This window comes from Felis catus, chromosome F1 (assembly GCF_018350175.1).
Source record: "Felis catus isolate Fca126 chromosome F1, F.catus_Fca126_mat1.0, whole genome shotgun sequence".
Lineage (NCBI taxonomy): Eukaryota > Metazoa > Chordata > Mammalia > Carnivora > Felidae > Felis > Felis catus.
In genome coordinates this window covers 6,532,329-6,553,489 of record NC_058384.1, presented here as the reverse complement: position 1 = coordinate 6,553,489, position 21,161 = coordinate 6,532,329, and the positions used below count along the sequence as shown (strand labels likewise).

At 38.6% G+C, this 21,161-nt stretch overlaps 1 protein-coding gene across 24 annotated transcripts in view; it reads left to right on the top strand.

Annotated features, from left to right (window-relative positions):
• SDCCAG8 (SHH signaling and ciliogenesis regulator SDCCAG8) overlaps positions 1-21,161 on the top strand; it is a 246,891-nt gene that overhangs the window by 22,472 nt on the left and 203,258 nt on the right. For all 24 annotated transcript variants that reach the window (XM_023247420.2, XM_045049307.1, XM_023247417.2 and 21 more), the window contains exons 5-6: positions 5,532-5,657; positions 18,648-18,788. In XM_023247420.2, coding sequence (XP_023103188.2) covers positions 5,532-5,657; positions 18,648-18,788 — 267 coding nt within the window. The remainder of the gene's footprint in view (positions 1-5,531; positions 5,658-18,647; positions 18,789-21,161) is intronic.

The window sequence follows — 21,161 nt, the reverse complement described above, 5'->3', positions numbered from 1 at the left end:
TCCCCATTGGACATTCTTTCCTGCTTTGTCAAAGATTAATTGACCATGTACTGTGGGTTCATTTCTGGGTTTTCTACTCTGCTCTATTGATCTATGTGTCTGTTTTTGTGCCAATAACATACTGTTTTGATCAGTACAGCTTTGTATTATAATTTGAAGTCCGAAATTGTGATGCCTCCAGCTTTGCTTTTCTTTTTCAAGGTTGCTTTGGCTATTTGAGGGCTTTTGTGGTTCCATACAAATTTTAGAATTGTCTGTTCCAGCTCTGTGAAAAATGCTGTTGGTATTTTAATACGGGTTGCATTAAATGTGTAGATTGCTTTGGGTACTATAGACATTTTAACAATATTTGTTCTTCTAATCCATGAGCATGGAATATCTTTTCATTTCTTTGTGTCCTCTTCAGTTTCTTTTACCAATGTTTTATAGTTTTCACAGTACAGGTCTTTCACCCCTTTGGTTAGGTTTATTCCTAGGTATCTTATTTCCTATTTTCCTTATTTATCCTATTTTTAATTTCTTTGATCTCTACTCTAATTTTTATTGTATCTTCTTTGGATTGAATTTGCTCCCCCTTTTTTGAAAGTTTCCTAAGACAAAAGTTTAGATTACTGATTTGGAATCTTTCTTCTTTTCTAATGTTTTTCACTAGTTGTGTTGCATCTCCCAAATCTTGATTAGTTGTATTTCCATTTTTATTTCGTTCAAAATATTTTAAAATTTTCCTCAAGACTTTATCCTTGACCTGTATATTATTTAGAAGTGTTGTTTAGGGTTGCCTGGGTGACTCAGTCGGTTAAGCATCCGACTTTGGCTCAGGTCATGATCTCATGGTTTGTGAGTTCAAGCCCCACCTTGGACTCTGTGCTGACAGCTCGGAGCCTGGAACCTGCTTCAGATTCTGTATCTCCCTCTCTCTCTCTCTGCCCCTCCCTGGTTCTAGCTCTCTCTCCCTCTCTCAAGAAATGAATAAACATTAAAAAAAAAATTAAGAAGAAATGTTGTTTAATTACCAAGTATATTGGGAGTGTTCCAACTCTCTTTCTGTTATTGATTTATAGTTTAATTCCATTGTCATCTGAGAACATACTTTTTATGGTTTCTATTCTTTTTAATTTGTTAAGGTGTGTTTTTACACCCAGGATGTGATTGGTATGTCTTGGTGAAATGTTCTGTTAGCTTGAGAAGAATGTGTATTCTGTTGTTGAATAAAGTGTTCTGTAAATGCCAAATTAGATCTGGTTGATTGATGGTGCTGTTCAGTTCAACTATATTCTTACTGATATTTTGCCAATCTGCAAGATCTCTGGGTCTTGTCAGTTATTGACAGAGGGGTATTGAAATCTCCAGCTTAAATAGTGGATTCCTCTGTTTCTCCGTACAGTTCTATCAGTTTTTGTATCGTGTATTTTGATGCTCTATTGTTAGACACAAACACGTTGAGGATTATTATGTCTGCTGGGAGAATTGACCCCTTTATCACTGTGTGATGCTCCTTTTTATCCCTTATATTTTTATTTGGTATGAAGTCTGTTTTGTGTGAAATTAATGTAGCTACTCTAGCTTTCTTTTGATTTGTGTTAGCATGGTATGTCTCTCTCTATCCATTTACCTTTAATCAATCTGTGTCTTCATATTTAAAGTCGACTTCTTATAGACAACATATACTTGTGTCCTGTTTGTCATTCACTCTTACAGTCTCTGATTTTTATTGGTGTATTCAGACCATGGACATTTAAAGTTATTACTGATATAGTTGGATATCAATATAGTTGGATAATATCTACCATATTTGTTACTGTTTTCTACTCATTGCCCTTGTTTGTTCGTTCGTTCTTTCTTTCTTTCTTTCTTTCTTTCTTTCTTTCTTTCTTTCTTTCTTTCTTTCTTTCCTTCTCTTCTACTCTTTTTTTGCCTTCTCTGGTTTTAAGTGAGTATGTTATATGATTGCAGTTTTTCTCCTCTCTTAGCATACCAGGTGAACTATTTTTACTTTTGTAAGTAGCTGCCCTTGAGTTTGCAGTCACACTGATCAATAATCAAAGGCTGTTGTCAAATAGCTCTATACCACTACATGGGTAGGGCAAGGTCCTTGTAAGAGTTTCCAATCCCTCCCTCCTGTCCTCTACAACATTGCTGGCATTCATTTCAATTATTCATACACTGTAATCACTATATATAGTGCTACTACTGTGATTTGAGCAAACTGCTATATGTCAGATCAGTTAATATTAAGAAAAATAAAATATTTTATCAGCATATAATCCTTTTCAAATGCTCTTTCTTTTTTTATGTAGACCTGAACTTACAAATTGTATCATTTTCCTCCTTTCTGAAGAAGTTCTTTTAACATTTCTTGCAAGGCAGGTCTACTGGAGACAGATTTTCCCAATTTTTATTTATCTGAGAAAGTTTTTATTTTCCCCCTCACCTTTGAAGGTTAATTTGCCTGAATATACAATTCTAGGTTGCTGGGGTTTTTTCCTTGTAATACTTTAAATATTTCATTCCATTGTCTTCTTGCTTACATGGTTTCTGAAGAGTAGTCCAATATAATTCTTATCTTTTCTTCTCTGTAAGTAAGGTTGCTTTTTTTTTAAAATTCTGATTTCCTTGAAGATTTTCTGTTTGTCTTTGATTTTCTGCACTTTGAATGTGATATGCATAGGTGTAGATTTATTTGTTATTTAATCCTGCTTGATGTTCTCTGAGCTCCCCATACCTTTCTCTATAGGTATAGACTTTCTGCACTTTGAATATAATATGCATAGGTATAGATTTTTTTAAATTCTTTTTTAACATTTATTTATTTTTGAAAGACAGAGAGAGACAAGAGCGTGAGGGGAAGAGAGAGAGGGAGACACAGAATCCAAAGCAGGCTCCTGGCTCTGAGCACAGAGCCTGACGCAGGGCCTAAACTCATGAACTACGAGATCATGACCTGAGCTGAAGTCAGACTCTTAACTGACTGAGCCACCCAGGCACCCCGATTTTTTTTTGTTATTGTTTATTTTATCCTGCTTGATGTTCTCTGAGCTTCCTGAATCTGTGTTTGGTGACTATCATGTTGGAAAATTCTAGGTCATTATTCCTTCAAATATTTCCCCTTTTGTCACCTTTTATAATTGTCCTGCATTTCTTGGATCTTCTCTTCTGTCTTTTTCATTCTTTGTTCTCTTTGTATTTTCTTTTGGGAAGTTTCTATTGGCAGTTCTTTAAGCTCACTGATTCTTTTCTTGGTTGTGACCAGTGTATTATTAATGAGCCCATCAAAGGCATTTGTCATTTCCATTACAGTGTTTTTGATTTCCAGCACTTTTATTCTTTCTTAGAGTTTCCATGTCTGCTTACATTGCCCATCTGTTCCTGCATGTGGTCTACTTTTCCCATCAGACCCTTTAACACTTAACGTATCAATCATAATTATTTTAAACTCCCAATCTCATAATTCCACGATCACTGCCATATTCAAGTCTTGTTCTGAGCTTGCTTAGTCTCCTGAAACTGCGCTGTCTTTTCATGTGCTTTCTAATTTTTTGTTGAATACTGGACACGGTATAGTAGAAGGAACTGAGGGAATAGTTTTTTAGTGTGAGATATTATGTTTTTCTTGGTAGGAGTTGGGCTGTGTTTACTGTTTTGTGTTATTATAGGTGTCAGAGACTAAAATTTCCTCTGGTGTCCTGGTTTATGTCTCCCCTGTTATCTTTGGGCTTCCCTTGAGAATTCTTCTTAAATATAGTCTGAGATGTGTAATTTTACTGTATTCCTTTGTTATTTTACAGACACCCTTTTGATGTGGTGGTTAGATGTGGGAGCAACGGAGGCATTTTATAGTCGTATGGTTAGGTTTCCATCTTTTAATGAGTCTGTGCCCCTTAGCTTTGACCTTCACAAGTGCTTCTCAGTCATCCTCTCATCTTTTTTTTTTTTCCAATTTATATATTTTGAGAGAGAGAGAGAGAGTATGCACGGGGGTAGGGGCAGAGAGAGAGAGGGAGAGAGAATCCCAAGCAGGCTCTGCACTGTCAGCATGGAGCCCTGACGTGGGCCTTCAACTCACGAACTATGAGATCATGACATGAGCTGAAATCAAGAGTTACATGCTTAACCAACTGAGCCACCCAAGTGGCCTCACCCTCTCATCTAACGTGCGTGCAGTGAGAAGGCTTGAGTGAGCTGGAGTTGGGTATTTCCCTTCCCTCAGGTCACGTAGGTTCTGAAAAGCCCTAGCTGTTTAGGTTCTGGTAAAATAGTTTCTCTCGAGGCAGGCCTTTCTAAGAATAGAATGCTTTGGGCATATTTCAAGGTAGCTATTTTTCCTCTCCTACTAGAGAAGATTGAGAGGATTTGTCTCTAGTCTTTACTGTAGGAACCTGGTAGTGTCCCAAAGATAAAACTCACAAAACTGTGACTGGGTCCTTCTGGGTCCTTTAGACTGCGTCCGTCTGGCATTTTTAACTCTTAAACTTGTCCACCCTGAGCTCCTGGCATTTCACCAATCGCACTTGACCTTTCCCTCTCCTGGTACTGGTTTCCCTGGAAGTTTCTGCTCAGGTAGGTTGTGATTCTCAGAGACTGGTCTCTCAAATTTCGTGGATGGAAGTTTTCCCTGTGACCTCCGTTCTCTGACGGATTTCAGAAGAGTGGTTGATTTCTTGGTTTGTTCAGCTTTTTTCTTGTTGTAAAGATGAGAATGATGTCTTCCAAGCTCATTATATGCCAGACCAAAAATTGCAAGTCTGCAATGTTTTTTTAATTATAGCTTTCGAGCTCAGATTTGGTTTTTGGGCTTTTTTTTCTGAATAAAATAATTGAAATAGAATTTGCATATATTGCTTAATATGTTTTTTTTATTATACTGGTAATGAAGATTAAGGTAAATATTGTACCATCAGTGCATTGATTTTTTTTGTGACATTTTTTTCAGAGAGTGAGACGCCACTCAATAGCTATTCTAATTGTTATTTATCTGTAATCATTTGTATTATTCCTCACCAGGCTAAGGAAGCACTCTGAAAGAACTCTCTGCCAAACTATGTCACTCATAATTTCCCTCCATCTGGCTACCAGTTCATGGATAACTATTCCAACTTTCCATGCCTTTCGGTCTCAGAGTCCTGTTATCTATTTAGTCACTCTATCAGGTTCAACAAGTTATTAGCATTTGAGCATGAATAATAATATATCTTATTTTTCAGCATTCTACCTTATTCTTAAAAGTCTTTTAGATAAGCCCTTTAATTAAAGCCTTTTTTAAGCCTACAAAAAAATTGTCAGAAATCACACATTTCTGTGATATGGCCATTCGCAGACCCCTCTACTGTATTCCCTAGCCTCTTGTTTTGTTTGTTTGTTTGTTTGTTAGCTAATGTTTGAGTTGCTTTATTTCTCTAAATATAATAATTCAGAAAATGGATAGAGAGCATAAGTTTTCCATGCTTTATAGCATGTTGGATCATTTAGTAAACAGCAATTAACAGTGCTTTAAAGTGCTTAATGCATTTGCTATTTGTTTCTGCTTTTTACAGGAGGAACTCTCTGGAATGAAAAACAGGGTACAAGTAGTTGTGCTTGAAAATGAAAGTCTCCAACAAGAGCTGAAATCTCAAAGACAAGAGGAAGCAATGAGGGAACAAACACTTCTGGATGCATCTGTGAGCATTGTTTTTAAACCATAAATTATATTTTAGTTTGAACGTTCCTTCCTACCCTCCCCGACCAGCCTCTGAACTGCTGAAATCCTCCACTTGAAATTTGGCACATGTACTCTGCCGTTGCTCGCTTGGGCCTCAAAAATTAAGATTCGCTGTGCCGTGGTGGGCCGAATCCTCAAATGAAATGATGTAGCAATGCCTCATATCCACACTGGTTTCCTCCCTGAGCACACCGTTGATGTTTCTTCCATATGGAAACAGCAGGGTGAAGCAGGAAGTGCATTACATAGGAGGGACTCTGTTAAATCCAGAAACTGTATAACTGGAGCTTGGATTTCTGTTGTATTTCCCTAAGGGTTCCAATCGTGCTCTGAATTCTGATCAGTCTGATTGGCAGCATGGAGGAGCAGAAGGAACCCTGGCCCGAGGGTCCAGGGATCAGCATGTTAGTCTTCCCATTGTCCCTAACAAGCGGGTTAGCGAGTGATTTTACAGGGTTTTCCAACATGGCTTAACCTCATGTTCTCTGTCTATTGGCAAATGGAGAGGATTCAGCTATATTAGCAGTTCTTAATCTTTCGCGTGAGTGACAATCACTTGAGATATTTGTTGACCGTGCAGATTCCTGAGTGCCATCCCCTGAGAGTCTGATGCAGTCGGTCTGGGTTGAGACCTTGAGTCACAAAGATGAATGTGCCATATTTTGCACAACAGTGGATTCGAGGATCTCTATAATTCTAGGACACAACATTCTTGTGATGATACTTAAGTAGTGTTTAAACTCAGTATCTCCTTATGACTTTTCAGCGGTACTGTCACCTTAAAATTTTTACTTACGCTTTTGCTGTAGGACACAGTTAATCACAGCCTGTTCTGCTTTTTGAAACAAAGTCAGGGTTCCGCGGGGAAGTTTTAATACTTGCCTGCTGCAGCTTTACAGTGGATTTTGGCTTAGTCATCATTAGCAAATCCGTCCCGTTAAGAAAAAAAACATGCGTGTCTTAATGTTTTACCTAGGTGTCCTCTAATTTTTGGCTTTGAAGTTTTTTAAATTTTCCTGACCTGATGTTTCATTTGTAATCCTTGAGGTCTGTGTTAGAATTTACTATTTAGAGGCAGCTGATTGTGTTAAATCTGAATGACAAAGTGGGCTGATCAGTGTTTCAGGTTATTTTTCTGCAGTACATTTCAGTTTGCGGTCAGCTGTTTTCCCTTCCCTGGAAGGCTTTTTCTTAATATTTACATTATTATGTTATATTATTTATTATCAATATTAGTAGTTAAAAGTTCCATCTTAATTGCTTATTCAATGTCAATTTAAGGTGATATAGCCATATAAAAAGTACTTAGAATTCACTCATTTTAAAAAATTAGTACATTCTTTTGGTTTTCTTCCCAATATGCAGTCGCTTAGCAAACAGCTACTTGATTATTCATAGTCTTCAGTATTTATACAGTGGCAAGGAAGTCGAAGAAGGGGGAAGTGAAGTGAGGAAGGAAATCAGGCAGACAAGTGAGCCAGAGGGCAGAGAAGTGAGTAACACCAAAGGGGAAGGAGACAATGGTAAAAGTGCAACATGCTTTGCTACATGAACAAAGGAAACTAGCTGAAGTCAATTGCAGCCTTAATTATGGAAAAAACACAGCTGTCGAGAGTTATGTTTTAACATTCACATGAACTAAAATATAATGCAGACGATCAAAATTATTGTTGCAGATATGTCAGGAGACCTTGATGTCTGTTTTAACGTTGGTCGTCTGTTACTTTGTAGATATAGAATTACTACCCGTACGGCTTTTTTTTTTTTTTTAAGAGAGAGAGGGCTCAGGCTGGGGAGAGGGGCAAAGCGGGGAGAGAGAGAGAAAGATAGAGACAGAGAGAATCCTAAGTAGGCTCCACACTCAGTGCAGAGCCTCACATAGGGCTCGATCCCACAACCCTGGGATCAGGATCTGAGCCGAAATCAAGAGTCAGATTTTCAACCAACTGAACCAACCAGGCACCCCTACCCCCACTGCTTACTGCTTTTTGCTTGCGTAGGTGAAATGAGGCATTTCAGCAACATAAGCATGGTGCTATAATTCAGAGGGGTTTTTAAATTTAAATTGAAGTCAGTTAACATGTAGTGTAGTATTGGTTTCAGGAGTAGAATTTAGTGATTGATCATTTACATGTAACACCCAGTCCTCATCCCAGCAAGTGCCCTCGTTAATGCCCGTCACCCATTTGTTCTATCCTGCCGCCTACCTCCCCTCCAGCAACCCTCAGTTTGTTCTCTGTATTTAACAGTTTCTTATGGTTGGGTGCCTGGGTGACTCAGTCAGTTAAGTGTCCGACTCTTGGTTTCAGCTCAGGTCATGAACTCATGGTTTGTGGGATCGAGTCCCATGTCAGGCCCATGCTGACAGCACAGAGCCTGCTTGGGATTCTCTCTCTCCCTCTCTCTCTGCCCCTCCCCAACTCATGCGCGCGCTCTCTCTCTCTCTCTCTCTCTCTCTCTCAAAATAAATAAACTTAAAAAAAAAGATTCTTATGGTTTGCCTCCCTCTCTGGTTTTATCTTATTTTACCTTCCCTTCCCTTAGGTTCATCTGTTGTGTTTCTTAAATCCACTGATGAGTGAAATCATGTGATATTTGTCTTTGTCTGACTTATCTCTCTTAGCATAATACACTCTAGATCCATCCACATTGTTGCAAGTAGCAAGATTTCATTCTTTTTGATTGCAGAGTAATATTCCATTGTATATATATATATACCACATCTTCTTTATCCATTCATGAGTCAATGGGCTTTTGGACTCTCAATAATTTGGCTGTTGTTGATAGTGCTGCTATAAACGTTGGGTTGCATGTGCTCCTTCAAATCAGCATTTTTGTATTCATTGGATAGATATGTAGTAGTGTAATTGCTGGGTCGTAGGATAGTTCTAGTTTTAATTTTTTGAGGCAACTCTGCACTATTTTCCATAGTGGCTGCACCAGTTTGCATTCCCACCAGCAGTGCAAAAGAGATTCTCTTTCTCCGCATCCTTGCCAACATCTGTTGTTGCCTGAGTTGTTAATGTTAGCCATTCTGACAGGTGTCAGGTGGTAGCTCATTGTGGTTTTGATCTGTATTTCCCTGATGATGAATGACGTTGAGCATCTTTTCATGTGTCTGTTAGCCATCTAGATGTCTTCTTTGGAGAGGTATCTATTCATGTCTTTTGCCCATTTCTTCACTGGATTATTATTAATTTTGGGGGGGGTGTCAAGTTTGATAAGTTCTTTATAGATTTTGGATACCAACCCTTTATCTGCTATGTCATTTGCAAATATATTGTCCCATTTCACAGGCTGCCTTTTAGTTTTGTTGATTGTTTCCTTTGCTCTATAGAACCTTTCTGTCTTGATGAGGTCCTAATAGTTCATTTTTGTTTTTGTTTCCCTTGCCTCTGGAGATGTGTCTAGTAAGAAGTTGCTGCAGCTGAGGTCAGAGAAGTAGCTGCCTGTTTTCTCCTCTAGGACTTCGATGGCTTCCTGTCTTGCATTTAGGTCTTTCATCCATTTTGAATTTATTTTTGCATATCGTATAAGAAAGTGGTCTAGGTTTCATCTGCATGTAACTGTCCAGTTTTCCCATTTGCTGACGAAACTGTCTTTTTTCCATTGGATACTCTTTCCTGCTTTGCCAAAGATTAGGTGGCCATACATCTGTGGGTCCATTTCTGGGTTCTCTATTCTGTTCCATTGACCTAAGTGTCTGTTTTTGTGCCAGTACTATACTTTCTTGATGATTACAGCTTTGTAGTACATCTTGAAGTCTGGAATTAGTTTTCATTTTCAGGATTGCTTTGGCTATTTGGGGTCTTTTCTGGTTCCATACAAATTTTAGAATTGTGTTCTAGCTCTGTGAAGAATGCTGATGTTATTTTCATATGGATTGCATTGAATGTGTAGAATGCTTTGGGTAATACAGACATTTTTGTTCTCCTAATCCATAAGCATGGAATGTTTTTCCATTTCTTTGTGTCTTCTTCAATTTCTTTAAGAAACGTTCCATAGTTTTCAGCATTCAGATATTCACTTCTTTGGTTAGGTTTATTCCTAAGTATCTAATAGGTTTTGGTGCAATTGTAAATGAGATCAATTCCTTGATTTCTCTTTCTGCTGCTTCATTATTGGTATATAGAAATGCAACAGATTTCTCAAAGTTGATTTTATATCCTGAGACTGTGCTGAATTCATATGTCAGTTCTAGTAGATTTTTGGTGGAGTTTTTCAGGTTTTCCATGTAGAGTATCATCTGTAAAGTGAAAGTTTGATTACTTCCTTGCCAGTCTGTATGCCTTTTATTTTTTGTTGTTGTTATCTGATTGCTGAAGCTAGGGCTTCCAGTATTATGTTGAAAAACAGTGGTGAGAGTGGACATCCCTGTCTTATTCCTGACCTTAGGGGGAAAGCTCTCAGTGTTTCCTCATTGAAGATGATATTAGCTATAGGTATTTTGTATATGCACTTGATGATGTTGAGGTATGCTCCTTCTCTCCCTACTTTCTTGAGGGTTTTTATCAAGAAAGGATGCTGTATTTTGTCAAATGCTTTTTCTGCATGTATTGAGAGGATCATGTGGTTCTTATCCTTTCTTTTATTATTTATTTTTTAAAATGTTTGTTTATATATTTTTGAAAGAGAGTGAGCAAGTGCATAAACAGGGGAGAGGCAGAGAGAGAGAGAGAGGCAGACACAGAATCTGTAGCAGGCTCAAGGCTCGAAGCTGTCAGCACAGAGCCCAACACAAGGCTGAACCCACAAACTGTGAGATCATGACCTGAGCCTAAGTCAGACACTTAACAGACTGAGCCACCCAGGTGCCCCTTTATCCTTTCTTTTATTAATGTGGTATATCACATTGATTGATTTGTGGGTATTGAACCAGTCCTGCAGTCCAGGAATAAATCCCACTTGATCATGGTGAATAATTCTTTTAATGTGTTGTTGGATTCAATTTGCTTGTATCTGGTTGAGAATTTTTTATCCATGTTCATCAGGGAAATTGGTCTGTCATTCTCCTTTTTAGTGGGGTTGTCTTTTTTGGAATCAAGGTAATGCTGGCCTCATAGAGTGAATTTGGTTCTTTCCATTTCTGTTATTTGGAACAGTTTCAAAAGAATAGGTATTAATTCTTCCTTAAATGTTTGGTAGAATTCCCCTGGGAAGTCATCAGGCCCTGGATTCTTGTTTGTTGGGAGGTTTTGATTACTGATTCAGTTTCTTTACTGGTTATGTGTCTGTTCAAATTTTCTATTTCTTCCTTGTTTCAATTTTGGTAGTTTATATATTTTTGGGAATTTTTCTATTTCTTCTAGATTGCCAATTTGTTGGTATATAATTGCTCATAATATTCTCTTATGACTGTTTCTATTTCTGCAGTGTTGGTTGTGATCTCTCTCATTTGTGATTTTATTTATTTCAGTCTTTTCCTTTCTCTTTTTGATAAGTCTGGCTAAGGGGTATTTAATTTTGTTAATTCTTTCAAAGAACCAACTCCTAGTTTCGTTGATCTGTCCTATGGTTTTTTTGATTTCGATATCATTGATTTCTTTTCTAATCTTTACTATTTCCCTTCTTCTGCTGTTTTTGGGTTTATTTGCTGTGGTTTTTTTTCCCCCAGCTCCTTTAGGTATAAGGTTAAGTTCTGTATTTGAGACATTTCTTCCTTCTGTAGGTAGTCCTGGATTACTATATACTTTCCTCTTATGACTGCCTTTGCTGCATCCCAAAAGGTTTGAACTGTAGTGTTTTCATTTTCATTGGCTTCCATGTACTTTTTAATTTTCTCTTTAATTTCTTGGTTAACCCATTCATTCTTTAGTAGGGTGTTCTTTAATCTCCCAAGTATTCGTGGTCTCTCCACATTTTTTCTTCTGGTTGACTTAAAATTTCATAGCATTGTGGTCTGAAAATATGCTTGGTATGATCTCGATCTTTTTGTACTTGCTGAGGCCTGATTTGTGTCCCAGTATGTGATCTATTCTGGAGAATGTTCCATGTGCACTTGAGAAGAATATGAGTTCTGCTTTAGGATGTTCCGAATATTTCTGTTAAGTACATCTGGTCCAGTGTGTCATTCAACGCCATTGTTTCCTTGTTGATTTTTTGCTTAGATGATCTGTCCATTATTGTAAGTGGGATGTTAAAAGGCCCTAGTATCATTGTATCATTATCAATGAGTTTCTTTATGTTTGTGAGGAATTGATTTATATATTTGGGTCCTCTCAAGTTGGGGGCATACATATTTACAATTATTAGATCTTCTTGGTAGAGAGACCCCTTAATTATTATTATATAATACCCTTCTTCATCTTTTGTTACAGTCTTTGTTTTAAAATTTAGTTTGTCTGATAATAAGTATGGCTACTCTGGCTTTCTTTTGATGTCCATTAGCATGAGATGGTTCTCACTCCCCTCAATTTCAATCTGCAGTTGTTTTTAGGTCTAAAATGAGTCTTGTGGGTATCATGTAGGTGGGTCTTGTGTTTTATTTTTAATCCATTGTGATATACTGTGTCTTTTAATTGGAACATTTAGTCTATTTATACTCAGAGTGATTTTTGAAAGATATGAATTCAGCGCCATCATATTACCTGTAGAGTTGGTGTTTCTAGTGATGTTTTCTGATCCTTTGTAGTCTTTGTGGATTTGGTCTTCTTTTTTTTTTCTTCTCCACTCAAAGAGTTCCGCTTAAAGTTTCTTGCAGGGCTGGTTTAGTGGTCATGAACTCCTTTAGTTTTTGTTTGTCTGGGAAACTCTTTATCTCTCCTTCCATTCTGAATGACATCCTTGTTGGATAAAGAATTCTTGGCTGCATATTTTTCCCATTCAGCTTGATGAATATATCCTGCCACTCCTTTCTGGCCTGCCAAGTTTCTGTGGACAAATCTTCTGTAAACCTGATCTGTCTTCCCTTGAAGGTTAAGGACTTATTTTTCCCTTGCTGCTTTCATGATTCTTTCTTGACCGTGTATTTTGTGAGTTTTACTATGATATGTTGGTTGGCTTTTTTAAAATTTCATGGGAGTTCTTTGTGCTTCCTGGATTTTGGTGTCTTTATCCTTCCCAGATAGCACAGTTTTCAGCTATAATTTGTTCATACAAACCTTCTTTCCCTTCTTCTCTCTTTTCATCTTCTGGGACTCCTATGATACAAATGTAATTCCTCTTTAATAAGTAGCTGAGTTTTCTAAGTCTTGTATTGTGATCTTTTGTCTTTGTTTCCCTCTTTTTTTCAGCTTCATTATTTTCCATAATTATCTTCTATATCATTGATTCACTGCTCTGCTTCATCCATCCTCACCATCATGGCATCATTCAAAATTCCATCTCAGTATAGTATTTTTAATCTTGGCCTGACTAGGTTTTAGATCTTTTATTCCTACAAAAAGGGATTTTCTGGTGTGCTCTATGCTTTTTTCAACCCCAGCTAGCATTCTTATAATTGTGGTTTTAAATTCTAGTTCAGACATATTACTTATATCTGTGTTGATTAAATCGCTAGCCATCATTTAACCTGTTCCTTCTTTTGGGGTGAATTCCTCCATCTTGTCATTTTGGAGGAAGAGAAAAAAAATTTAAATTAAACAATTAAAACAAAACAAAAAAATCAAATAAAGGAAGCTATAATCTAGGTATGTTTCGTGTGCTTCCTGAGAAAAGTTTGATAGAAAAGAGAAAAAAGAGAAAAGGAAAAAAAGTAAAAGAAAAAGAAATTAAAAATAAAAAATTAAATAATAGAATAGAATAAAATAAAATAAAAAATAAAATAGAATACAAATTTTGCTCTTGAGGTGCCTGGGTAGCTCAGTCAGTTAAGCATCCGACTTTGGCTCAAGTCATGATTTCACCATTTGTGAGTTCGAGTCCTGTGTTGGGCTCTGTACTGACAACTCAGAGCCTGGATCCTGCTTCAGATTCTGTGTCTCCATCTCTCTCTGCCCTTCCCCTGTTCGTGCTCTTTCTCTCTCTCAAAAATAAGCATTAAAAAAAAAATTTTAAATGGTTCTTTCTGTATCTAAGAAAGAAAAAAAAACCCCAAACTCCACAACATAATCAAAAACATAAGCAGAGAAAATGAACAAGCAAATAAGAAACAACCCAAATAGAGGTAGATCCAGTTTCCCCTAGAACTGAAACTTTGCAGTACACTGTGATCTTTAGACTAAGTGGATGGAAAGGGTTTTTGCTGGTCTTCTGGGGGAGGGGCCTACTGCTGTTTCTCAGGCCGACTTGCCCTAGTGGAGATGTGCCTGGAGAGTGCAGGTGGGTAGGGATTATAACAGCTCTGTTCTCCATTTTATGGTACTGCTTAGCTCACTGGGGTTGATCACTGCAGTTCAGCTGGGGGCGAAAATGGCTTCACCCCACTGTCTAGTCTCTATAGTGAGAATTTTGCACCTTCACAGATGTGTGATCAATCACTCCTCTTTCGTCTCAGGCTTCCATCCTCTCCCCACCTTTACTCTCCTATCCAAGCTGCTCTCTTGCCAGGTGGCACCTCCCTCCAGAGTTTTATCTCAGATGGGGCTGCGTTTCAAAACCCTACACTTCAGAGACCCACGTGGCTCAGACCCATGCTGATCCTCTGGGGGAGGGTCTTGCTGAACAATTGCCAGGTATTGATTGTCCCAAAAAACATTCGCAGGAGACCACACATCAGCAGAGGCTCAAAGTTTATGGTAAATCCCAACACATAGCTATCGCCAGGGTTTGTTGCCCTTAGCCAGTGTCTTTGTTCTGATATCAGTAAACATGGCAGCTCTCTGGGGCCTGCTGAGACTTTTGCCTGTGGAGAGGCCATATTGCCTCTACTAAATGCACTCCAAGTAATGGAACCCTCTCTCCCTGTGTGGCACATGGACCCCTTAGACCACACTACCCGCTCCTGGGGGATTCACCCTGCTTCCTCACCAGAGCACTACTAGGCACTGAGCTCTGAAATTTCAGATTCTGCACTCTGCTGTGTGTGTGGGTTTTTTTTTTTTATGTTTATTTATTTTTGAGATATAGTGTGAGCAGAGGAAGGGCAGAGAGAGAGAGACAGACAGACAGACAGACAGAATCCAAAGCAGGCTCCAGGCTCTGAGCTGTCAGCACAGAGTCCATCACAGGGTTCAAACCCTCAGACTGTGAGATCTTGATCTGAGCCGAAGTCGGATGCTTAACCGACTGAGCCACCCAGGCACCTCTGTACTCCACTATTTATAGAAAACTGTTGGTGTTGAAACCCTCTCCTTTTTCCCTGTCAGTGGTTTTGGGAAACAAATTTCTTCTTGTCCAGTTCCCTGTGAGTGTTTTCTCTCTCTCTCTCTCTCTCTCTCTCTCTCTCTCTCTCTCCTTGTCTCTCCCTTTAGCTACTTTCAGGGGAAATGCTTTTCTTGCATGCTTCCAACACACTGCACTGTCTCCCCCTTCTCTCTCTGTCCTCTATCTGTGAAAATGGCTCCCTAATCTCTGTGGTGCCACGGCTTTTCTCTCTCTCAATTCACCTCCACACCATATACCTGCCTAGATCTCTCGCTCAAATTATGCAGATTGTCATGTTCATCCTCAGTTTAATTTCCTAGGTGTCCAAAATGGTTTGGTGTTGATCTAGCAGTTTTTCTGGGATGAGACAAGCTCAAGATCCCCATACTATGCTGCCATCTTAACTCTTTTTATTCAGAATTTTAACGTAAAATGAAACTTTTTAGAATATCTTAAATATAAACACACCAAGAGAGATTATCTTTTTTTTTCTGAATGCTTTTTACTGAATCTATTACCATATTGACAGTAGATCTTGCCAAAGCTATTGGAAGATTTGAGTATAGATTTTCAGTATTCTTAATACTTTCTTTTGAAGAATAATTAAAATAGATAGTAATGATTGACATTTATTGATCACTACATGGTTATGATGTAGCAGGCACTATATCCAGCACTTTGTTTACATTAAATTATTTCAGGCTTGTAGTAGGCAAAGAAGGCAGGTGTTATATCTATTTTCAGATGAGTAAATTAAGGTATATAGCAGTTAAGTAAATAAAGCAACTCTACGAATGTCACACACACACACAGCTAGAAAATGGCAAAGTGAGGACTCAAATATCAGACTGTCTGACTCCCTAGATCCATCTACGTAGTCTAATGTCATACTGTAGAACTTCCTGCATAGGTTAAGAATAGCTTGTCAATATTGAACCAAACCATCTTTGTTTGCCATTGCATAGAAGATTCTCCCCAGAAGAGAAGAACGTCCTCTTTATTGTTCCTTAATTTTAGCCTTGGACTTGGATGGTAGCCTACATGACTTTTAGATTTTAGTCTATTTTATGACCTAGTAGTTGAAGGAACAAACAGTTTATTTTTTAAAAACTAAAACTGTTCAAGGGATATTTCATTTCTATCTTTATTTTTCATCGTTTTTTTCCTATGAAATTTCTTTTCATGGAGAGCTTTTCTCAAGAGTTCCAAAAATTATAATAATATTAAAATATGCTATTTATTAGAAATTTTGGCATGTACAAAGCATAAGAGACTCTTAAAAACTGAGAACAAACTGAGGGTTGATGGGGGTGGGAGGAAGGGGAGGGTGGGTGATGGGTATTGAGGAGGGCACCTTTTGGGATGAGCACTGGGTGTTGTATGGAAACCAATTTGACAATAAATTTCATATATTAAAAAAGAAAAAAAAGAAATTTTGGCATGTATACTCATTAAAAGATCTAGGAGATTTTTTTTTTAAAGCAGAACATTTCTGAGCCATTTCTTTTTCTGTCTATTTCATTCTCCCCACTACCACCCCTCCCCTCAATTAAGAAATCAAAGGTTTTCAGTGATCTTCAGGGATGTAAATGCTAACTAAATTTTTAAAACTTTGGTCAAATGCCATTCAGGTTTTTAAATGTTATCTGTGAAAGGACAAAGTGTCAATTAGACTAGCACTGCTTTCCAAAGAATGACAGTATTTTATACCATAAGCCAGCAATCTGTGGTCTATGTGCTTTCTCCAATTTCTCCACAGGAAATTAGATAGTTCTCTAATGCAGCTTTGAATGCACTCAGTCAAATATTGAAAGATTTGTCCTTACCTACCAAATCAAATTCAGACTTGTTATGCCATACTTCCCAGACCCTTATTTGCCTCTGAGGCTTGACATTTTGAACATCCATTGTTTCGGATTGCTTCAATCTCTAGTCATTTCAGATAGGCTGAATCTCTCGGAGGCACCATACTTATTGACACTTCTGTGATTTTCCCCGTGATGGTTTCTTCCTGGCATGCTCTTCCTCTCTAGCTCTCTCTTTCTCACCCAAGATATCATGCCAGTGTCAACACCTCCAGAAAACCTTCCTTGAATCTCTGGTTGTTCTTAGTGTCCCTCATCCGTTTTGGCATAGTCCCCCATGCACACCTCTGGCTTAGCACATACCATATTAAACTGAAATTATCTGCTTAGGGTTTTTGCCTTGAGGATAAGATTGGTCTGGCTCATTTTTACCCTCCAAGCTCCTTAGCACACTGCCTGAACATAGGAGGTATCATACACAGGCGTTTGCATTAAACTGAACTTCCAGAAGAATGTGGAGGAGGCTCTCGGAATACCATCTCTTTCTAGCATGATACGACACCGCAGTATAGTTCTGGGTTTCGGATCTGTCCTCTCTTGTGAGTGCTTCTTTGGCCCTTAGCAAGAGTTCCATAATTATTCGTTGAGGTACATTTGTATTTCCGTCCTGGTGGTACATATAAATTACCCAGATCTTTGGGCTGCATATTTCGTTGAATGTTGAGAGGGTAACAGAGGTGGCAAACACAGGGGCAGCAACAAATTCAGTCTGTAGGCATGTTTTGTTTGACGAGCTATGAACCAGTGTTTAACAATGTTTTAGCTGAAAAGCCAGATACCCGGTTTAATCTCTTAAAAACTCAAAAGACTGTTTTTGTAACTCAACTTCGCATTCACACATGGCAGCAATTGCCTGGAACTGAGTAGCGGCTGCATGTTTTAGATGGTTTGCAATGGTCCCTACCAATTCTTGGTGAGTCCCTGGCATGCAGGCTGCATGTCAGTTCTGTTTATCTGCATGCATTGTTTTTTTTTGTTGTTGTTGAAGATAAATATTTTTCTGGAAGGGCAGGAGAGCATCGTCGTTCAGGGTGTGGACGAGGGAATTAGATTGCCCGGGGTTCAGATCCCAGCTCTGCCGCTTATTAGCCACTTCTACCTTTGTGACTCTTACACGTTACTCAGTGTCACTCAATTTCCTTTTCTATAAATTGGAGATAACAATAAACTCACCTCCTGGGGTGGTTGTAGTGATTAAATGAGTTGATATATAGTGAATCACATAAACCGAGTCTGGCACATAGTAAACACCGTAGGTATTAGCACTATTATTAGTCATGGCTTTAGGAAATGTGGAAAATGAAAACAAGAGAGGGCCCTGTGTTTTAAGAATATACGTCTCCAGGGGCGCCTGGTTGGCTCAGTCAGTTAAGTGCCTGAATTTGGCTCAGGTCATGGGCTCACGGTTCCTGAATTTGGGCCCCACATCCGGCTGTCTGCTGTTAGCACAGATCCTGCTTCGGATCCTCTGACCCCCTCCCTTCCCACCCCCCCCCCCCACACACACACATACTTTCTCTCTCAAAAATAAATAAATGTAAAAAAGAGAAAAGTATGTCTTCAGAGAAATAAGAGAGAAGTTCATTTGTTGAAGCACTGGCATCCAGCCCTCCTTGCTCATTTATGTTATTGCCTGCGCCTGTAGGAATTTGACCTTGTACCACCTGTGCAGTATGACCCTCATGGGCCCACACTTCAAATTCATTCTTGATTTGCAGTTTAGAAGCATATGCTTTTTTACCCCTTTCATCACAGATGAGAGTCAGTATTCCATTTGTAAAGCATGCATGTTGATTTAAAGTTAAAATGCCAATTGTAATTACTGGTACATTTTATTTTAGGGAAACATGCAGAATTCTTGGATTACAACAGGTGAAGATTCTGGGGTGGGTGAAGCTGCCAAGAGACGATTCTCCCATGGCAATGCGGATATTGTCGTAGGTGCATCTGCTGGGGAAGCTGAAAAATGGAAACTAGAACTGGTGAGAATTTGAGTGCTTTTCTCTTGTGTACTATATTGTGGTAAATGTATATAACATAAGCTTAACACTTTAACCATTTTAAAATTTACCATTTAACAATTTAAGTGTACAACTCATTTGCATTAAATACAATGACAGTGTTGTACAGCCATAAACTCTATCCATTTCAAGAATTTTTATCATCCGAAACAAAAACTGTTGGGACACCTGGGGTGGCTCAGTCGGTTAAACATCCGACACTTGGTTTCCGCTCAGGTCATGGTCTCGTGGTTTCGTGAATTCGCGTCCTAAGTTGGGCTCTGTGCTGGCATTGAGGAATCTGTTTGGGATCCTTTCTCTCTCTCTCTCTCTCTCTCTTGCTCTCTCTCTCTGTCTCTCTCTCTCTCTCTGTCCCGCCCTGACTCATGCTTTCTCTGTCTCTCTCAGAATAAATACATAAAAAATAAAAAACAAAAAATCAAAAAACTGTGTACCCATTAAATAAAACTTCCATTCTCCTCTCTCCTAACCCCTGGCAACCTCTTCTACTTTCTGTCTTTATGAATTTGCCTAGTCTAGGTACCTGACATATGCAGAATCAAACAATATTGGTTCTCTTGTGTCTGGCATGTTTCATCGAGCATGTTTTCAGGATTCATCGGCGCTGTATCATGTAGCAGAATTTCCTTTTTCAGGGTGAGTCACATTCCATTTATGTCTATACCACCCTTTGTTTATCCATTCATTTCTTGATTAAAGTTTAGTTTGTTACCACCTTTTGGCTCTTGTGAATGAAGCTGAACATCAGTACACAAGTATCTGTTTTTGCCCCGACTTTCATTTCCCTTGGGTATATAACCAGAAATGGAATTGTTGGATCCTATGGTAATTCTTCACTCTTTTTCCTTTCTGCTCCTCAGACTCCATCATTTCGTCTGTCCTGTCTTCAAGTTTTCTGATTCTTTGTTCTGCTGCTCACATGTGCCCTTCCATACCTTTCGTGAATTTTTCATTTTGGTTATCGTACCTTCCAGCTCTGGGATTTTTGTTTGGTTCCTTTTATACTTTGTTTTCTTACTTTTTTAAAGGTTTTATTTTCATTCCAGTTAGTCGGCACGAAGTGTTATATTAGTTTCAGGTGTACAGTGTCTTCCTTACTTCTTGTAGTTCTTTGGACATTGGCCATGTTTCCTTTTAGCTCTTTGGGCATATTTAAGATTATTGTTTTAAATTATTTTTCTAGGGGCGCCTGGGTGGCGCAGTCGGTTAAGCGTCCGACTTCAGCCAGGTCACGATCTCGCGGTCCGTGAGTTCGAGCCCCGCGTCCGGCTCTGGGCTGATGGCTCGGAGCCTGGAGCCTGTTTCCGATTCTGTGTCTCCCTCTCTCTCTCTCTGCCCCTCCCCCATTCATGCTCTGTCTGTCTCTGTCCCAAAAAATAAATAAATGTTGAAAAAAAAATTTAAAAAAAATAAAAAAATAAAAAATAAATTATTTTTCTAGTAGGCCTGGTGCCTGTAGATTTTTTTAAGGGTGGTTTCTGTAGATTTATTTGTTTGTTTGTTTGTTTATTATTGATTTATTCTATGCCTCTGAGTAGGTCATATTTTCCTGCTTCTTTGTATGCTTTTGATTTTTTTTTTTTTTTTTTGGTGGTTGAAAACTGGACATTGGAATGAACTATTATACTGTGATAACTCTGGAAATCCAATCCCCCATTTTCCCCAATGGTTTTCTGCTTCTTTTATTGTTGAAGGTTGTATCGTCTTTTTGTTTCGAGACTCTTCCAATTTATTTTTGTAGACTGTTCCTTGTTGTGTGTGATCGCTGAACTCTGTTTCGTTAGCTCACGTTCCACTAATGTTTGATAGATTTCCGTGAATGCCAGGAGCTAAAACAAGCAAGCCAACAACCACCAAAACCACACACACCTAGAAAGCCCAGAAAGAAGAGCCACCTCTGCCAGTCTTTGTGGATTGGTTCTGTGCTGGGGCATTCCTTCCTTCAGCGTGTAGCTGGGCTTGCTCTCAGCCTAGAGATCAGCTGGAGTGAAAGCTTAAGGTCTTCTCAGGCCCGAGCATGTATCTTCCGGGGGAAGGCTTTCTAAATCCCCTCATATACGTAGCTGGTTTTGAATGTCCTCACTTCCCAGAGTCTCAAATAATTTTATTTTCAGATCAAATGATACTTTCAAATCTTTTGATGTTGTAACAGGCCTTTCTTTTTCCTATTGCTTGAAATCTTATTTGCATTAAATTTGATGTGCAGAATTGATCAATGATGATGAAAATGTAAAAATGACACTGTAAATGGAGGACTCCAGGGGGAGATAGGATGGATTATATAGTTCAGCTCTCATTATCATCTCTAGGTATTATTGTTAGAGTATTCTGAGG